Source organism: Staurois parvus, unplaced genomic scaffold, assembly GCF_062004578.1.
Source record: "Staurois parvus isolate SC_StPar_1 unplaced genomic scaffold, SC_StPar_1.0 ptg001432l, whole genome shotgun sequence".
Taxonomy (NCBI): Eukaryota; Metazoa; Chordata; class Amphibia; order Anura; family Ranidae; genus Staurois; species Staurois parvus.
Window position 1 is genome coordinate 11642206 of NW_028319228.1, and position 21920 is coordinate 11664125.

General features: G+C 39.0%; 1 protein-coding gene and 1 long non-coding RNA gene across 4 annotated transcripts in view; one reads left to right on the plus strand and one right to left on the minus strand.

Moving 5' to 3' along the window:
* SHC3 (SHC adaptor protein 3) overlaps positions 1-11902 on the minus strand; it is a 113583-nt gene extending 101681 nt beyond the window's left edge. The window contains exons 1-2 of one of the 3 annotated variants that reach the window (XM_089662166.1): positions 11694-11902; positions 9694-10336 (exon numbers count right to left, since the gene is read on the minus strand). In XM_089662166.1, coding sequence (XP_089518292.1) covers positions 9694-10233 — 540 coding nt within the window. In that variant the 5' untranslated portion in view covers positions 10234-10336; positions 11694-11902. Of the gene's footprint in view, positions 1-9669; positions 10337-11693 lie in introns of those variants that run through there. The other 2 variants (XM_089662165.1, XM_089662167.1) reach the window with 2 other exon arrangements.
* Positions 9700-18872, plus strand: LOC149436058 (uncharacterized). Its single transcript, XR_016308345.1, has 3 exons — positions 9700-10219; positions 15706-15857; positions 17570-18872. It is a non-coding gene; the product is annotated as an uncharacterized LOC149436058 (long non-coding RNA).
* Positions 18873-21920: the final 3048 nt, after the last annotated feature.

Sequence of the window (21920 nt, forward strand, 5' to 3'; positions counted from 1 at the left end):
GTTGGTACACGTTTCAGCCGTGGTTTCTTCCTGTCAGAGAAGGATGTGATTATGCCATGGTTTTTTTTTTTTTTTTGCTGTTGTTGTGTACTTAGATTTGATTGTCTTCCTGGCATAGACTGGGATTTCCTGATTGGTTCTAGGCTACATAGGGCATGTCCACTTCTCTGGATATTCTTTCCATTGGCTTCCCCACAGCCCGCACAGATGTAACGGCCCTCCTTTAGATGTTTATATGTTGTCCATTTCTTGTTGTTGTAGGTATATTTGTGCTGTGTGTTATTTTTTTTTTCTTTCCAGTTCATTTCCCTACTTTTGCTGGTTAGATTATCCCTGTTTGTGGACTATTTGGAGATTTGTACCTATGCATAATTCTAATAATGTTTTAATGTGTCTTTTCTAATTTTTAGAATCAACAGAAACTCTGTATGTATATGTCATATGAAAATATGAGGTCCTGAAGAAGCAGTTTCTGACCATGAAACACATTGACAGTGTAACCTATGACATTATTGGTTTTAAAAACAACAAAGTTTTTGCTGTGAATATGGTCTTTTATGAAAATTCTGTAAATAAACTTTTGGATATTTTATATATTTGTATTTTTGATTACTTACCGTGAGGCCACCCCAGTCTACTCCCGCAATAAATCTATTCAACAACTTTTTGGGGGATGTTTCCATGCCATGCTTACACAACAATTTGCTATAAAAAACATACGAGGGGCGTTCAAGTCAAACTAGGACTTTAAATTTTACAGGTATAAAAAGGGATGGTAGCATGACAGTACCACATCCAGTAATAAGTGGAAAGTGTGTCCTGTTACTGATAGGAAGTGCACATGTCAGGGGCCAGTCTAGAGACCGTTAATCAAGATGGCAGACAACAGTGTTAGTGCATGTATGGAACAGCACGTGGTGATGAAGTTTCTTGTGAACAAAGGCATAAAACCCGCAGATATCTACAGAAGACTTCAAGCACAGTACAATGATGAGACGCTCAGCCGCAGTAAGACATTTGAATTGTGTAAACGTTTCAAAGATGGACGTACGTCTGTCAGTGACTATCCCAGCTGTGGTGGTTCTCAGCCCACAACAGTGATTACTGTGAACAATCACCACACGGAGCACCTGATCCTGGATAGTTAATGCATACCCTGTCCTGAAATTGCACAAGAGGATAATCTTTCTGTGGGAACAGTGAACACAAGGAGGATGAAGTGAAGTAGGCTGTCCCAGGACGGTTCAGGCATACTGACAAATCTTTATATGCATTACTTAAACGCTGGGATAAATGTAGCAGGGGAATATGTAAAAATATAAATGCAGTTTCCACTCCTTGAAATTTGATCTTTTATTATATAAACTCAAAAGTCCTGATTTGACTTGAATGCCCCTCGTACATAAATGTTATGTAGGGTTCCAAAAGTCAATTGCCATCCTAAGATGCTATGAGAAGATCATATACCTGCTTCAGGCAATTTAAATTTTAGCACTAATTAGGATGTTATTATTAGCGGAAGGTGAAGACAACTGCCAAAATTCAATGAGTACCTTTGACTTTTTCCACCACAAACAGGACTTTTAGTTGTCATCACAAAAATTATTATATAAAGCTACAGGTGCAGCGCTGATATATTCAACATAAATATTCCCATCATAAACCCTTTGGAAAACATTAACTAATACAGTCTAAAAGGGCAAATAAACAACATAAGTCCAAAGAAAGGGCTGTTGAGTCCGTAGGTAATCATTCTCATAAGATGAAATGGCAAATAATGATATCCTTTACCATCACCCCAATCGTGCAAAATCTTACTGGAAAAATTTGACCAAAAATTGGTCAAATAGCACAGCTTTAAAATCCTGAGCAAAAGCCAACAATCAGTTCACCATGAGTACACCCTCCTTCGGATCCAAGAGTCTAATAGCAGCTGCTGTGGACAGCATCAACATCAGTCTGACAATCATCTTACACCTTCTCCAAGGTGCACATGAAGATTATTCACCTTCTAGTGAAGGATATCATTATTTGCCATTTCTTCTTATGAGCACCATTACCTACGAATGCAACAGCCTATATTTGGACTTATGTTGTTTATTTGCCCTTTTAGACTATATCAGTTCATGTTTTCCACACTGATTATTGTGGGGATATTTATGTTGATTATATCAGCGGTGCACCTGTAGCTATATGTATTTACGATGGGTTTGGCCTACCTAATGTGCTAGCTGCTTAATACTTTGTTCTTCTTTTTATGACCAATATTTCTAAGAGCTAAAGAGCATGTGGTTGGTTTATATTCACAAAAATGTTGTCTAGCAGGGTCATATATCCCTATGCAGTCACTCACTGACTTTACCAAACCTGAGGCCAATGAGGAAGCAGGTACACTCCTGAAATCATTACTATACATAGGACAGAAACAAACTGATCATTTTACCAAAAAAATCACAAACCCAGATCTGTGTGGCTAGTAGGCCTGATAATGATTCTGCAAGTTTTAATTAGATCTCCAATGCAGGCAGCCATATTCAATAAATATTAGCTAACAGATTAAGAAGCCACCATGTTTAGCATAGAAAGTCTTCATTTTGCATAGCAATACCTACTAGCAGCAGGAGGAGCACATAGTGGGAAAACCTACTATGCACTGAGATGCTGGCACTTACACATTGTTAGTATTGTATTAAGATCACTTTAAGACTTTGTTTTCAAGTGCCATAAAATATTTGTCATTTGAGAATGGATAGGATCAGGATTTTTTAATCTGGCAGGTGAACAAATGACAGGATAAATGTAAACAAGGAGAAGACTGTTAGAATACTTGGGCATGAACTTTAACCACTTGCCCTCTTGAGGATTCACCCTCCTTCCTGACCAGGCCATTTTTTGCTTTACGGTGCTTAACTGACAATTGCACGGTCATGCAATCCTGCACCCAAATGAAATTTACATCCTTTTTTTCCCACAAATTGAGCTTTCTTTCGGTGGTATTTGATCGCCTGTGCGTTTTTTATTTGCTGCGCTATAAATAAAAAAGTCTGACGATTTTGAGAAAAAAAACAATATTTTTGACTTTTTGCTATTAAACATGTCCAGTAAAAAAAATGTTTAAAAAATCTAATTTTGTCATAAATTTCGGCCAAAATATACTCTGCTACATGTCCTTGCTAAAACAAAATCCCAATACGTGTAAATTAATTGGTTTACATGAAAGTTTTAGCATTTACAAATGGTGGTATAGATACTGGATTTTTTTTTTTTTTTTTACTAGTAATGACAGCGATCAGCGACTTATAGGAGGACTGCAGCAGACATTCTGACACTGGGGGGAACTGACTTGGTGTCACTGACATCCCCAGTGACACCAATACAGTGATCAGTGCTAAAAAAAAGCACTGACACTGTACTAATGGCACTGGGCAGGAAGGGGTTAACATGAGGGGCAATCAAAGGGTTAACTGTGTGCTGGGAGTGTTTTACATAGGGGGCCGTGTTAGTGTGTTTCACTGTAAGCACACTGCTTTGGATGGCTGTGCTATGCACAGCCATTCAAAGCAGTGTGCCCGAGCTGACAGGGAGGAGAACTGTTAGTAAACAAAACAGTTCTCCCACCTAACACCCCCCCCCCCCATCCATCAGGGATATCACCGGGCGGGACCCGGTGATTGACAGCCACAGCCGCGAATGGTGTCCCCTACCTGTTAATGCAAAATCACATATATACGTGATTTTGCGCACCTGTGCCACCCTGTAGCAGTATTTCTGCTATAGTATATCTAAAGACTTTGGCTAAAGTCAAACTGCTGTCTTTTTTTTTTTTTGCGGTCTATGTCCCATTGTGGAGATTCCTTCATTTTCAATTCACAATAAGAAGTCAGAGGACATGATTTAGTGAGGAGAACAGCTTCCCCCTTCCCCCTTAAATATCAAAGGAACAGGTGTCCAAATGGAAGGCTTCCCCTCCATTAAAATTATGGAGACAACTTTCACAGAGTTGTGAAGACAAAAATTTAGATTTTCTATCACTTTCTCTAATGGGGAATGCAACATTAGAGTGGGAACAGGGTGGCCACATTGCCTTAAACTTTAGGATGATCATAGTCACATTTTAAGTCAGACAGATTGTGCCCTTGGAGTCTCCAAAAGATAAATAAAGTTTATGATGATTGAGCCCATTAGGTTTCACTTACATCTGAAAAATACATTTTAGGTAGCCAGATGCTATAGTTCACATTCTAATTAAAGGAAAACAATATTACAGTTATTAGTAGATTTAGTAGTAGAAACAGTAGTAGGGCTGTGTGAAAGACCCAACTGGGACAGGGGCATTTGGAGGGGACTTCAGGCTAGCCTCATGCCTACTGACTATGGGCCCTGGCATTTGAGGGGTCTCTATTCTTTCGGAGGTGTGTGCCTGGGGGACCTTTGGAGTAGCTTTACTTCAGATTCAAGTTCATGTCTCCCCGAAACACACAGGCTCTGCTGGAGGACCTGGATACAGATTTGGGGCCTCTGTGTCAAAACCAGCTTTGACTGCTTTAACCCACTCCTAGGCTCAGAGAAGAAGATTATAATCAGCTCAAAACAACCTGATGTTGGGGGTCTCCTGCTACTATGTGTAATCACTTTATTAAGGTGTTATGTGTTGGACTATCCTGTACAGATGTGAACTGTCTTTCTGCCATTTCTCCATTGTGTGTCTACTAGGTGTAAATTTCCATTGTTAATTAAGTAACCTATTGTTTCTGTCTGTTTGTTAATCCTCCTGACATGGTTAGTCTTGTGTCAACTTTACCTTGTTACTTAACAATTGTGGATGTTTGCCTCAATGTTTAATATTTGTTTTTATTGTTCATATGGTGACTGTTCTTATTTTTGAAGTTTTAAAAAAAAAACAGTATCTATGTACAATAAAGTTATCCCTTTGGTTTTTACCTCAACGTCTTGTCTGTGTATGATGCTTGGGGTAAAGGGCTGGTATTAGCTATCTGTCTACTGGAAGGGTTTAAAGGGCAGGAGGAACTGTTTGGAGGAGGCACCCAGACAGGGTGCCATGCAGACCATCACAGGCTGGTAGCAATAATAAATGTAATTGCAATAGCATGCATTTTAATATACACGTCCTCATACATAAAAGAGATGAATAGGGCAGCCAATCCGATTTTTTCCTTCATTCTCCTATACTCACTGAAAACATGACACAAACAAAGCTGTTGGTTGCTAAAAACAACAAAAATGTTTGTTTTAAAATATGAGTCCGCTTGTACTCCTTGCTTAGAAATGCATTACTTAAAAAAAAAATACTACTGATCTTTCCACCTTTTATACAGTCTCTCCTTATATTGTGGCAACATCGTACCTGAGTAGTGAATCCCTCTTTCTTGCATTATTGAAATGAAATTAACTTCTTAAATATTGGGGAACAAAAGCCAATCTTTGTGACACAGATACATGCTAATGGAACCATTTTTTTTGAGCCCTTTAGAATCCTGGGAACACACAGGGAAGCCACAGGGTGACACAATGAACTGAACATTAAAAAATATAATTTCATTCTGTGCTGTGCTATTGTTCGTTGACTGAAATAATTATATGAACATATATCTATAATACAAATTATTACTTAAACCTGACATTTAATCTGCTATATATGTGCCCTTCCCTTAATTAACATGCTAACAAAGGCTTTAAGCAAAACATTTCAATTTTCTTTGCATACTTTATTTTAGACCCAGTGATGTCATCATTGGATCTCTGTGCTTCTCTATGTAATGTTGCAGATCATGGCTGGTGGTAGGGGCCATCAGGGCGCCATATATCCTAAAAACATCACAGCACCCTGCCTCATGCAAATGCATTGATAGGTGGTTGTCAGAAGGAGTAGGCATGCCTAGGCAGACTACATTTGCAAAAAGACCACCCTTGGTGATGGCCAAATGTGATACTGAATTTCCACAACTGAAAGAACTGAAATCTGGTTAATGAAGGTAGAGAACCACAAACATTCAGGCTAGGGAGGATAGGGCTAGATGATACTGACAGGCCCTAAAAAGTCTGTTTGTCAATCAAGCAAATTGTTTTACCAATAATGGCAATCTACAAACAGATACCTAAAAATAATTGAAAGTTTTTCATTCTTTGCATACATTCTTTTGATTTTACTCCCTATTCTTCTCATGGTGGCCATTTTCACTAGTCGCAGATGAATCCATCTGCCATTGCTTCATGGAACTCTGGGTCTGCCTCCTGTAACACGTGACAGTGCATATCACCTGAGGAGGAAAAATGCCTGTTCCCCAAGATCTCGCCAGACTTCGCAATTTATAGAAGAGGTTTTCCAGGAAGGCACTGGTGATGTAGTCTTCCCAGGATGCAGCTGTGAGGTCAGGGCTACATCACCAGTGCCTCAAGAAACCAGGAACTGGGAAACAGTAATTGTAAGTAAAATAATAAATGTTTAACTAATGAATTAGAGCTAAATTCTGATGTGATTTGTAGTAGAGGAAAAGGTCCACTTTAGGCAGGTAAAAAACTGATGTGACACGAATGTCAGCAGCTACTATGAGAACTACAAGAAACCAATGTACAAAAACAAATATCCTAGGTAGCAGGTAGCAGAAGATAAATCACTTGGCAATGGTGTAAATCTGCTAGAATTAGTGACAATTAACAATCCATTGACTGCAATACATTTTTTAAACTTGGAACAAAAACATTCAATGCGATAAATCAGAAGCTGCTTAAATCACATCTATAAAAGCACCAATATGACATAGTTCTTATTAGAGGCCAAGGACCACAGCAGGGTATTTTAACCTTGACTTCATAAATAGGTGGCCCAAAAAAGTTTGACCATTCTGCTACAATGGGTAAACCAAGGATGTACAGTTTGGCAGCTATAAGGGAAGCCACATCTGTCAAGGTAACACATTGGCTGGGCTAAACAGCATACAAAACAGTGGACCACTTCCTAGTTTCTGTGTCACAATAACTTGCCCCTGATTTCTATTGCATTCTTGGCATTTTTACATTGGTCCAGCATGAATCAATTTAGCTATGCATTTACCATACCTGTGATATCCCACTGGCTTCCGTGTCCCTGATTCTCTGACTGAATGAGGTGGAGAGCGTGATGCCTCTCTTCCTCGTCCAATCAGAGGACGCTTTGCATTCATTGAGAACATACAAAACATTCTCTGAATGGCGGCCATGCTGAACAGGTGAACTCCTTTGTTCACAATGCAGCAGGGCAGTTGCTTCGCACAGGACTCAGAAGCTAGTGGAGATCACTGGAGTAGTGGTGTCTACTTCAGTATTTTCTAGCTCTAGAGGGCGTTGACAGGTATGAAATATGCATAGTTACAATGGTGCAAGCTGGGTCAATGTAACTATGTAAAAAAATGCCATGCCTAGAATTCTATTTTAAATTTCGGAATATTACAATATTAATTTTATCAAAAGAAAAATAATTTGAAATGCTGAGCATTGCAGCAAACTTGCAGTATGACAGTGGCACTGGTGCTAATAATAGTGCTTGGTAATATGCTGCTAGTGGAATTAACATCTCTCAATAAAGCGCACATTCTACTGATGGCCTAGATAAGATGGCAGCACTCTTGATGCCCAGTACAGAATTCCAGTTTCTTGCTTAATTTGTATCAATACTTCTTTAGAAAATATAAGTGAAAGAAAAATTATAGGGTTACTGTGGTAGGCCGAGAAGGCTATACTGTTATCCAGGTGCAGCATTTGGGTAACACTGTTACAAACTCTTCACACAACAGTTTAAGTAATATTTGCAATTCCAATTTAAGTGAAAACAAGAGGTCAAAATAAACAGGTATATAGTTCTGTTATCTACAGTGTAAAAATTAGAAAAGTTTAAAGTCCATGGACAAATCATTTTTACATTTTAGCAAAAAGGCAAGCTTTTCGTCTCTGGTCTTATGCTGAGCACATACATGTGTGTGGATGCAGAATTTCTAATACAATGTATAAATCTGAAATAAGAGCTTAATTTCCCAAATCAGAACGTATTTCAGCATTTGCCCTACCCTACATGTAGAGATCATAAATTGTCTTGTCTTTACCGAAGCCAATATTTTAATGAAAACATCTGAATTTGCAATGTAACATAGCTACTGTCAGTTATTCTGTAGTCTAAAATATATTTACTGATGGCATAATAGATAGTCAGAACAAACTTCAGGAGCATGGATAAATCCAACACAATATAGGTCAATACCCAAATAATACAAGAAATAATAGAAATAAAAACTGACCTGATTTTAAACATTCCTTGCAATTATTGAGCCATTGCTGATTTTCTTGCAGGTGACAAAGAGCAATTCAGATAGTTGGTGGCACTTATTATTAGGATTTTCTAACATTAACCTTAGGTGAAGGACCAAAGGACCAAGGGACCACTATGTACTGCTGTCAGCACCAGGCAAGAAATGCAATAGGTCCTGAAGCACAGAAAAATTGTGCACTGATGGACAGATACAGTATCTCCCTGCCTGTCATTCCTGTGGAAATATCTGGTAATCTATAGCCAGTCAGAGGATATAAACGATTTCATAAATAGGTAACAGTGTGAACATTTCTACAAGTGATAAATGCAAGGTTTGCGACTAGCTGTGGCTTTACTATATTCTGCTAAAAACTAGTAGCTTTGAGCAAATAATATATTTAGAAAAACTCTGTTCATATAAAAAGCCACATAGAAATTACATGGATCCTTCAACCAAATACACTGTATTCTTTGGATAGAGAAGAACTGAAGCTTACACACTACAGAAATTGTCATGCGTTACATCGTTCTGTGTACAACTGAATACAAAAGACAGAACGAGCTGTTGATCTTACTGAGAATTGTGGAGAATAATTCATAAAAGAAACAGGTGCCTGATTCTAATCAAACACATTGCTACTGAGTATGGAGCAGGCTTCATTCAGGAGCATCGACAGAGCAGATGTTATCATCTATATAAGCAACATGTTTAAGAAAATGTACCTAGAATAACAGCTAATAAGGAAACATAAATGGTACACTTGCTCCAGTTACAGTAATTAATGTGAATTATATTATTTTGACATTGTATAATGTATATGAATATACAGTTGAATGTATCTCACTGCATGTGTCAGTAATATACGCCTAGAATTGTTTTATTTACAAGAGTTCATTATAACACAGTACAAGGTCCCTTTAATCTTGCTTCCTTACAACAGGTTTCAAATGAAGCACTGACGTAGATAGATTTACACGGTTTATTATCATGGAAACACACAGATAACCCAAAGAATGCTTTTATTGTGATTACCTCTAATCGCTGAAAAAGAGATTCCCAATCTCCCAATATCAGCATGAACTAATAAACAGTGAATCAGTACCGAGTTTCCATATTCAGTATGCATAGATATGATGGTTAGGTGCAAGTGCTTTGGGCTGTTTTAACATGTACATTCAAAATATAAGAACACCTATGATCACAAAATCACAGGGCCAGATAATATGAAAATAAAGCAGTTAACAGGCAATCTATTATATCCCAACCCAAGAGAACCATTAGAAACCCTGTTCTATAGATTAAGGTGCTGGTTATTATTAAAAACATACCAAACTGTTGATGTGTAAATAGAGAAAAAAAATGCACATACAGAGATGGGTACAAGCAGACCAACCTTCACAATGTACGTCACTCCAGGTCCCTGGATCTTCTCATTCGAGTGCAGCCATCCTCGAGAAGGCTTATTGACAAAGCTGCTACTTTGATTCCAATCTTCACCTCCCAGATGCATTTCTTCTGAGCGTGTTTTTTTCCCTGTGCTCATCTTGCTCACGTCCTGCTGAGAACACGGAGGGGTAGAGACAAGGTTACATGTGTTGTCTGAGGCTCCTGCTGCTGTACTTAGAGCAGGAGAGCTACCCTGTAACTTGGATCCAGCAAGCTCCTTTACTGCAGAGGATAGGTTTTTGATACCCAACAGGCTGCCTGTGCTGGACAGTTTTAAGTGAGACACTTTGTGAATAAACGTACAAAGAGAGGTGGATCCATCTTCTTGGTCCTTCGGTAAATCTGCGCTCGCAACCGGGCAGGAAATTGTAGCTGGAGTACCGGCGACCGTGGAGACTTTACTGTTCATGGACAGGTTGCTCAAGAGATCATCGACCGGTGTCACAGATTCATTCTTGAAGCGGTTGTACTTGGTACGTTGAAGCATGCCCTTCTACCTAGTTTCTTTCATATGCTGTGGCAAAGCTGATGCCAGTCTAAGAACCACCTTTGCTAACATTGCCAGAGGTCCATGACGGTACCTGTAAAACCTATTGCAAAAGAAAAAATACAGATAGGTAGCAAAATTGTGAAAAATACCAAAGAGCATAAAGGATTGAATTTCCCCAAGACAGTTCTATATGACATTCCACTTCTGGTTAGAGCTGCCAACTCGCTCACAGCAAAAGCATGACTCACACAAATGAGGAGACCCTTTTCAACAAAAGGCTCAGTGAGCACTGCAAATCACTTCCTGTAGCACAAAAAACATCCACCCACTTACAGCACTATAGAACCAATCAATTCTCAAATTTCCTTCCCCTAACTTCGCAAACAGATCATTTCTTCAAGTTATGTCAGTTTGCCCCCTCTACCCCCAAACTGATGTACACCTTTAATAACCCTATTCGGTAACAAGTAAAATATGCTTTCTTCTATTAGGCCAAAAATTATCTGTGCAAATCATAACAGACGTCAATGTATTTAAGCGCTGCGTAAATTGACGGCACTATATAAGTACCTGAAATAAAATAAATAGATAATATTGATGATTATCTATTTATTTTTTTCTCTTTCTTGATTGAGAAAGAGAAAAAAATAAAACAAATTAAAAAGTCACTATTCATTCAAATTCATTAAAATAAAACAAATTAAAAAGTCACTATTCATTCAAATTCATTAAAATAAAACAAATTAAAAAGTCACTATTCATTAAAATTAATATTTACGTAACATCAGTCTACATTTTCAAGATGCACTTTCACAAAAGTTTCATTTTTCCTTCTAAATAATGCTAGTTTATACATCGGCATCTGTTTCTATAAAATATTACTTTATATAGACCACAGTAGAAAATCTGGCAATATACTGTAAAGCTGTGTTGAAGATTTCTTATGTAAGTATGTATTAAAATGTTACATCTGAACAAGAAACGTGTATTCATGTCAGTTAATGGTTAACACTCAAGGTAGTTTAAAAGCTAGAGAATCCTTTGTTCCTAATCTGGTGGGATCGAAATTCCCCAAGAGATTTACCAGGCCACAGGTGATGCTAAACAATAGACATGTAAAATAAGTGATCTGTCAAGTCTCCCACTGCAGCACATTACATTAAAGACCAAAGTGCCCCCCTCCCCCCTATTATTCTGAAACTGCAGCTCAGAAAGTACAAAAGCAAAAAAAATACATTTTCAAAGAAAGATATTTAATTAGTCTAATTTGTGACACGTTAAAAAAAAGTCAGCACCTCTGCTCCCGGGAGTGACGGATAGCGGAGATGTTTAATGGAAGCTCGAGCTCCCAGTGCAGAATAGCCTTTCATTAAGCACACGACACAGCCCGCTGCAGTATTCTCACAGCCTTCATCTTACCCATTCTGTCTGTTAGCATAGCAACAACGAATACTCACATCATAGATAGTTTCAGCTGTTAGCTAATACAACGGAACACCTAAAATTCCCAAAAGCCTCTCTTCATTAGCTATAAAGGAAAATCGCAAAATGTGAATGAAACTCTATTTGTGTGAATGAAAGGGCTGGCTCGCATATCAATAATTCTGTGAATGAAGCAGGGCCATGCAGCCTCTGCTTGGCAATCCCTTGGGTGCTAACCGTTCCATCCAATGAGAGACAGCCTGCATGACTCATTCAACAAAGGCTTGCTAAATAGTGGAAGAGTCCATTTTGATCACAGGCAGCATTCTTTATACAGCAAAATCTAACCTAATTAAGGAGGCAACAGACAAACAAATGCATCTTTTGCAGCAGGAGACAGAAAAAGATATTGAAGAGAAAAAGAAAAAAAAAATGCTGCGTGTCTGATAAAAAAAATCCTTATCTCCAGTGTATGTTTTAGTATACCTGCTCCATTCATGAATGTGCTCATTCTGTCTAATATGCCTATTCCAGCACATTAAATTGACATATTGAGCGTCAGAACCCTGCAGGATGGTCTCTTGGGTAATAGATTGGACAGTATATATCCTGGGGATTTAACCCCTTGCTAAAAATAAAAGACAACTGCTATTTTAGAAAGTGTGTGGTATATAACATTTTATGGGGTAATGGAAAAGAAATGGTGTGCATTTTGTAAAATACACAATACATTAAATGGTGTACAGTAACATATGAACCCAATTGAATTAAAGCTTTCATCAGTTCCGCATACTTCGAATAATAAACCCTTTTGATTGTCAGCACAGGTTTTTGCGTGTGCAGAAATTGATTATCAGTACGGTGTAAGTCATTACACTGATGGAAAACTGCAAAAACATGAAATACGTCAGTTCTTACTGCTTTGCTAACATACAACTTGCAGTTAAAAATATCTATTTGTCTCCTGAGAAACTCCATAATAAAGAACAATACAGTTGCAGAAGTGGCAGTTAAAACCCCTGAAATGTATATACGTAAAGGCCTAAATAAAAGCACAGGGATAATAACATAGAGTATTTGCTGAATATAACTTAATTTCTTCTTAATATCATTTTTTGAAAACATAACGTGCTATATAAATGATTAAACAGACATTTAAATAAACAAGTAAACGTTGACATGTTTAAATCAATGCAAACAGCAGAAAGGCAAGTCTTAGATGATGTGATCTTTTAGAGTTTAAAGTGCCAAATTAAAATGGTATTGCTTTTTCTAAATGGTATAAGCACACAGATAGCCTTGCTTACTTTTTTTGCATCTTAAAACATGTATAAGTAATAAAAAGAGAAATCACTGATTTTATTTAATTTTTTTCCTCTTTTTGAGGCGACGTCATTAGCAAGCAATTGTAAGTCTATTTACTGTTAGCTGTTCCGGCACAGTAGGGGTTTCTAAAGCAGAAACATACGCAAAAACGGCAAGACTACCTGACTTTTCAAGGAAACAATTCATACAGCTACAAGCAGTGTGAGAACCCTCCCTTAGCAACAGGAGTTGCCTTGGAAACGCACACGGGAACAAGAATATGTTGGAATTTTTCAATGAAATCATTAGGTTTTGGTAGGAATAAAGCAAGCAAATAATGGTCAATTATTTACTGAAATATCGTGGGTGTATTAAAAGTTGGATGACGATACACAGAGAGGTCTCGACTGCATGCTACATATCTCCAGGCAATTTAAAAAGGGGGTTAATTTTTCTGTGAATTAGAACACGCACAATGTTATATAAGTCATTATGAAAAGAAAATGACTATGGGAGTTCACAGTGCTGTGAACATGAAAACAAAAGCTGAAAAAAAATCAATATGTGCAAACTGTACCGTCAATGCAATGATTCGATGACTAGGTCAGGCAGGAAGATCAAACAAACAGTATTCAAACTCCTACAAATGGACAAATGGAAATTACCTAGTTAAAAGATAGGTCCACCTAAAACTGATTAATCAGTTTTGAGAGATTTTGTAAATTCAATCATAATAAAACATTGGTGTGTTAAAAACGTTCTTCAGGTCCTAGGGTGCCCACATATATAGCTGTGCAGCTATGACATATTCAGTTTGGCTTAATGTCAACCAATAGTATCATATCTGTTTTGCTGCATTATCTACATAAATATAAAATGAAAACAGCAAGGGCTATGTGACGCTACTGCATAATGAGAATCATGTCATGGCCATGGGAAGAAGATTCTCTCATTAGGGTATCGGAGTATTTTAATAAGCCATCTAAACCTAAACCCAACCAGTATACCCTATCCACTAGAATTCACTCATAATATACACAGCCCTGGGGTCTTCCTTCAGAAGGGTGACAATGCTTCAGAGCCTGCAGTGTATTCACTGCAATGTTGTCACCCTCCAGAAGCTGCACAGGGCTGTGTATGCTAAGAAGGAGCATTATCGGCATTGATACTGCTGATAACTGTCTTACATTCAGTAACCAGTATGTTATAAATAAATTGCCGCGCTCAAATGTCACAACTCAGAATCTGTCACAACCATATAAGTAATAACATAAATGAGTCCAAATGTAAAAATTAATAGTCCCAGTGTTATGAACTATACAGTAGATCACCATGTGTCTTCAATATAATTAGTGCTCCACCACCAGAAAATGGTAGGATTCTTACCAGAACATGTGGACCCTTATAAAACAGTCACAAACGCATGAGAATATATTCACCGAATCCCTCAGAATTGGAAGATGTTATATCATGGTGCTGGATGGAAGTATCACCTTCAATTCCTCCCCATTCTTAATCCCATGATAGTACCTCTCAGTATGGCCATGCAAAGAAAGACAAAAGGACGACCATTGCATAAAACCATAAAAAACGTTTGTTAGATTGTAAGAATCAGGGCCCTCCTAACCCTCTTGTATTGAACTGTATTGTTGCTGTATTGTCTCCCTTTATATTGTAAAGCGCTGAGCAAACTGTTGGCACCATATAAATCCTGTATAATAATAATAATCATAAAGTATTGCACTCACATTCAGGTGGGCAAATCAGCGCTGTGTACAGAGTATTCTCCTTTCCCAGGAACAGGTACACTTCCTGGTGTTAGAGAACAGCTTGTAGTCGTCAGACGTACAAGCTCCATCCGACGCGTTTCATCACATATGACGTCGTCTGGGGCATGGAGCTGTACTCTGTACACAGCGCTGATTTGCCCACCTGAATGAGAGTGCAATACTTTATGATAATAAACATGGTTTATGCGATGGTCGTCCTTTTGTCTTTTTTTGCATGGCCATACTGAGAGGTATTATCATGTGATTAAGAAAGGGGAGGAATTGAAGGTGATACTTCCATCCAGCACCATGATATAACATTTTCCAATTCTGAGGGATTCGGTGAATATATTCTCATGTGTTTGTGACTTTTCTATAAGGGTCCACATGTTCAGGTAAGAGTTCTACCATTTTCTGATGGTGGAGCACTAATTATATTTTATTTATTTCAGGTACTTATATAGCACCATCAATTGTGCAGCACTTTACATATATATTGTACATTCACATCAGTCCCTAACCCTCAAGGGGTGTACAATCTAAGGTCCCTAACTCACATTCATACATACACATACTAGGGCAAATTTAGACAGGAGCCAATTAACCTACCAGCATTTCTTTGGAGTGTGGGAGGAAACCCACATAGGCACAGGGAGAAGATGCAAACTCCAGGCAGGTGGTGCCGTGGTTGGGATTTGAACCAATGACCCTAGTACTGCCAGGCGGAAGTGCTAAATTTAGCCAAGATACGTGGTGATCTACTATATGGTTCATAACACTGGGACTATTCATTTCTACATTTGGAATCATTTATATTATTACTTATATGGTTGTGACAGATTCTGAGTGATATTTGAGCGCGGTAATTTATTTATAATATTTGTATACAATTGACCTGATTGTCTTGCCAGCAGCTATTTTTCCACTTTTTCACTATTTGCAAAGCTTTTTTTTGTTTCTTTTTGCTTATTAGTAACCAATATATACAATCCAAGAAGGGAGTTTTTTGTCTCGAGGAAGTGACAGAGGGTGCGCTCTTAGATTCCGGCTCTGGTGGACTGAAGCCTACCACAGCCCCTGTGATGATGTCACAAGGCAAAGAGGAAGACCTCGTGAAGCTTAGAGGTGATTTAAAAAAGAAAAGGAAAGCATTTCTTTACATGGACGGTGGGGGTTACATTAAAACAGACTTTTGGGCAGAGATTAATATAATATATGGCCTGCATTAGAAATATAGGCTACTGTGTTTCAGCACCCAGCACTAAAATGACGCAAGCATTGCCTGCTGGGCAGAGTGATTTCCTGCCTAACAAACATAATGCACAGTAGTTTGGGCCTGAAATCATCAGAGAGGAAGGAAGCTGCATGGGAGCAAATGAGCATACAATCAGATAAGTAGCTACAGAAAACCAAAGAAATGCAGTTTATTTTTACTTCCATTAACACCAATGAAGGGGGGGATTTAATACTGACACCAATGAATGGGGGTTATTATTGCTGGCACTGACAAAAATAAAGGAGTGGTTGTCATTGCTGCCACTGACAACGGGGAGCGTATTAATGCAGTCACTGCTATTGACACCAAGGAAGGGGTGGGGGGTAGTTATTCTAGCTGACACTGACACCAATGGAGGGGGATTTTTTGTTTATTGTTACTGCCAGTGATACCAATGCTGAGGGTTATTATTGCTGCCACTGGCACCAGAGAAGGGGGATTTATCATTGCTGTCACTTTCACTGAAACCAACAAGGGAGGTGGGTGTTAATATTGCTGATTCCAATTAAAAAGGATTTTGTTATCGCTGACACTGTCACCAGTGGTGGTTAATTGTTGCTGCCACTGATACCAAGGCTGAGGGTTATTTTTGCTGCCCCTGACACCAATGAAGGGTAATTATTTATTGCAGACTCTGCGTCGAGTTGGACTCTACTTCCCTAAAAGCCTTGCCTGGCCATGTTTGTAGTTGGAATGAGAAGGTGATACAGCAGAAGTATGCATGTGAGTAGAGAGCCCCCCCTAGAATGGAGCTGCCTGGAAGGAGGTTGTCCTTGTCATATGCATCTTTCTTCCCAGGTTTAACACACAATTTAAGCCATCACTCAAAATGGTATAATTGGAAATTTAAAAAAAAAAAGAAGAAAACGTTGATGTATACGTGGCCCACCACATGTGGGCCCTATGAAACTGGGCACTCTTGATCTATTCTGATATATGGTCACATAATAAGTATACAGGAATGTTGCTTTAGGTGCCTTTCAGTGTTAGATACATGTGTGAAAGGTTAGGGACCTGGTCCCGTAATTCTGATGATAGGGAAATTTAGAGATCAGCTTGGTTGACATTCGCCTTCAGTGGAGATCATGGGACTAAATGTCAAGACCTTTGTGTATGTGGTCAGCATCGAAAGGAGGCTGGAACAGAATCTTCTTTGGAAAAATTTAATTATTTTAGTCATTCTGTTGTTCTGTATTGATCCATATCAGGAAGACTGTTAACAAAAATTTAGAATAGCTTTGGCAACCAGTGAAATCAATCGGTAAAGTGCTAAGCCTATCCAGAAAATGTGTTAAATCCAGAAAGTCCACTTAGTTTACAATTTGAACTCTGTATAATCTAGTGGCAGGCCATGTATTTCACACATGGGCCTTCAGAGTCCCACCTGAACTAATCCAGCAATTATTGGCTGTAAACTTAAAAATTCATTATGGAAAAAGTCTAGATTACTTGTATGTCAGAAAAATGACTTACCAGCTATATTAAACCCAAAAGTACACATTAATTATATTTCAGCTTTCCAATTCTTAGATGTGATGGCTGCATTTCTTTTCTTTTCTAGGTGTGGCTGGGTTTTTGAGCTCCCCCTCTTCCTGTGAGTAGTCCAAAGTTTAACCACTGAGGACTGTGTGTGGACTCTCTTCCCCCTCTCTCCTAGCAACAGCAATAAACCAATCAGCAGTAAGGAGGAGAGAACTAGATGTTTCCGGAAAGAGGATTCTTTTCAGAGTGTGACAGCAGAATGATGTGACAGGACCATGTCAAGGAACTCCACCTAACAGGGAAAGAACCTGTGTCAGATGTGAATTCCCCTCAGATTGATGAGACAGGACCATGTCAAGGAACACCACCTAGCAGAGAAAGATCCTGTGTCTTCTGAAAGAGGATTCTTCTCAGAGTGTGACAGCAGAATGATGTGACAGGACCATGTCAAGGAACTCCACCTAACAGGGAAAGAGCCTGTGTCAGATGTGAATTCCCTTCAGATTGATGAGACAGGTCCATGTCAAGGAACACCACCTAGCAGAGAAAGATCCTGTGTCTTCTGAAAGAGGATTCTTCTCAGAGTGTGACAGCAGAATGATGTGACAGGACCATGTCAAGGAACTCCACCTAACAGGGAAAGAGCCTGTGTCAGATGTGAATTCCCCTCAGATTGATGAGACAGGACTATGTCAAGGAACACCACCTAACAGAGAAAGATCCTGTGTCTGCTGAGCCAACAGCCATGTGAGGGACAGCCAGAGGGCATAGAACGGGACCTGAGTATGGAGGGACAAAGCTACCTACAAGCATCATCATGGGTAACCCAGAGGGAGCGGATACCCCAACGAAGAGACCACTGCTGCTGTGTCCCTGGGTCTGGTGAGAAGGACTTGTGACCACTAAATGCTACCACCGTTAGTGACTGAGCCTTTAGGAACTACCTTACGGCTACTTCATAGTTTCAATACTGCCTGCAGGTCTTATTTGACTGCCTTAACGTGGTCCCCAAAGTTTAACAGGCTGAAGAGTCAAGACTACAGATTTCCCCTAACAGTTGCTGCCCTGAAGCCTGTTTGTTTTTTAGTTAAGCAGGTACAGTACCTCTTCGGAAATGCTGCATCCCTACCAATCCTTTAGAGTGCATTCTATCCTGGTGTAGTGTTATCATCATTTATATTGCATTTAACATTCACTAATATTGTTTATTGCTGATTTACTAACATACGCTTCTGATTCTAGTTAGGAGTATAAAATCTGTTTTTTGCCACTTTAACATAGTTATTACTCTGTCTAGCATACTGTTTTACAACCAATCAGCTGTATTCCCATTTATGTTCAATTTGCTATTTATCAATAGATTAAGCGTATTTACAATTAAACAGGTGTATGTCTATTTACTGGTAGTAACCAACAGCCAGGGTAGGGCTAAGTTCACACTAGTTTTGTTAGCAGGCATTAGACAAGTGTTTGGGAAGCATTTTTAACGCTGCTCAAATGCCTATGAAAATTCTACACATGGCAGCACATAATGCTGTTCACATTAAAGCGTTAGCGTCGCAGCAAAATTGACGAATCACAAGTCAGGAGGAGTTGAAGCCTCCCACTCAAGTCAAGGCGTTTGCGGAGCGTTAATACCATTAAACTTCATTATAGGTGTTTATTGTGCACTTTTAATGCTTGGCAAACGCCTATCAAACGCCTCAAAAACGAGCATTGGGTGTTTGGGAAGCTTTTGAGGAGCGTTAAAAATGCTTTCCAAATGCCTGTCAAATGCTATAGGGGCATTTGGCAAGAGCTAGAAATTAGCCCTAAAGGTATTTTACATCTGTGTATTTATCTGTACTTGCAGGGATTTTTAGTCAACCAGGTGTGTCTAGATGGTCCCAGTGGCCCCAACTCAAAATCTGATCGGTTAAAGCTATAGTTTCACTGTTACGTAAGCTGTAAGCTACAGGTGCCTGCACTGTTGATTCTGAAGGCCTCAAGGAAGATTTCTTTGACCCTGGCAACACATGTTGGTAATCATGGCTGAAATATGATTGGATAAAAGCTCTAACACTACTGGAAGCAGTGAAACCAAGAGAAAAGCTATGAAATGAAGAAATAGACTACTGAGAATGACACATTCATGGAAAAAATATATTAAAACGTATGTATGTGATTCTGATAGTTTAGGCCAGGGGAGAGCAAAACATGGCCCTCCAGCTGTTGCAGTCTGCCAGTCTTGCAATACCTCATGGCACATGTAGTTCCACAACAGCTAAAAGGCTGCAGGTTTTCCACCTCTGGTTTAGGCAGTATTTAGGCCAGCAGAGAAGGCCTTGCTGGCCTTGATGGAACACCACTGGTGTAGTCTATTGCCAGCTTTTCCTTGTCTGCTCTTTTCATTAGCAGAATTTGTGCTTGGGATCAAAATGTTAACAGGGCAGTAGTAATGCTTGATGTGTTCCTGAATGTATACTGAAGCCTGTGAGCCTATATGTGCATTGTCTACTAGCAGAATCAGAGGGCGGGAACCCCCTTTATTCATCCCTAGCCTTTTGGTCTTAGGCTTTGCCTGTGTAATCAGCACAAGGCCACTGAGGATGCAGGGGGGAGAGCTTACTGTGTTTTCTCCTTCCACCCTTAAAAGCATGTGCGTGTTACATGACAACTGAGAACCCTTAATGCTGCATTGATTGGAAGTATGAGGAAGCACTCTGGAAGATATAAAGTGGTACAGGTTTAGGTTAATAAAAGCCTGTTTATGACTCATGCCCTTATTTCTGTAGTGTATGTTTTACCACACTTAGACTTCTGATATGAAACTCATTGGTGTGCTTCTTTGTACTGACAATTTGCCTTTCTGTGAGAGACAATAAGGAGTCTAAGGTAATCATGTTCGGGAATCAGGAAACAAAATGGGTTCCCAAATCACCAAATTACAAAAGGAAAAAAGAGAAGGGTAGACAGGTGCACTACAGCTAGGGCTAGGTTTAAAGGTGAGTTTACAAAAAAAAAAGACATCTGCCCCTACCCCCACAACCTGTAGAAAAATGATTAAACACTTAGTCTATGGGGCATGTGAAAGAGAAAAATACTTACCTTATTCCATTTTGTTGAGTCCATATACTGGTGTTCTGCCATGGACTATTACCAGTGATTCTTACATCTTTGGAGATGCATCTAAGAGGAGGACTCCTCTAAACACTACTAATTATGCACCACTTATGTATGAAGCTTCTACCTTTGCAAATGATTTGAAAGATTGTATGCATATACTGTATTTTGCAGAGCTTATAATATTGTGCTCTGGCTAAACAATCTCCCAGGGGATAAAATTTTTGTTCTTTTATTTTCAACTCTTTTATTGGTTTTAGGAATGTCACTGCAAAATATAGGGGCAATAAAGTTAGAAACAGCATATGCAAAGTTGAAATTGTGAAAGCAGAAAATAACTCATACAGTACATTGTCCAGCTCCAAAAAAAACATGTCTCTTAACATTTTATCCAAAATTGAGAAAGCAGCTGAATAGAGCAATTCATTTCAGGATCTGCAAAGCAAGCAGGAGGGAGGAGAAAAAGGGAGTAGTGGGGACCTGAGAAAGGGGGAAGAGGGGAGGGGGAGAGACATGGGGTATAATCCCCACAGCAGACCATAAAATAGTAACCAGACTTTAACTACTAACCCCTTATACTAAATAATCAATTAGAGTTGCATGACACATTTGAATAGGAACTACAATAAATACATGTGTTAGATAGATAAGAGGAAGTTTTTAAAAATTATATAGGTAGAATTTCCCTTTAATGCCATAAATTTTAGACCTCAGTACAAGTTATTAATGGGATGTGAAATGGTGGAGAAGTGATAATGGACTATCACTTTAATTGGAAGTAACATTAATCGAGGGGGTTTGATACCAGAAATGTATGTATACAGTCTTATCTATATTCCCATCGCACACATTCCTGGAAATACAGCTCATCAATGGCGGATGCTGTAGTGACTGCCAGCTGGGACTGGAAACATTTTAGGAAAACGTACATATTCGCCAGCACACCATGGATCTCCAATATGGTCCAAGGAGGTTTTTATTGCAAAAAGATCACATCACAAAAAGAAAGTGCAATGTTTCAGGGGATTTAAGGGGGCAAAGGCACATTGCAAGAGGATAAAAGGGGGCACTAACGTATGCCTTCAGAGTTCCCCTTTACATCCTCCAGATTGCCCCTATACTGCCCCTTAGTACTATGGGGGGCACTCTGGAAATACTAATTGGACACTATGGAAGTACTAAGGGGGCACTCTGGAGGTACTTATATCTGCCAAAGTGAACCCTTAGTACTACTGTACTAAGTGGTAGCTGAAAATCAGATTTCTATAATTTCCATAAAGATATCACTCAGTTTCTCCAAGCAATGGTTTAGTAATCTATGGACCCAG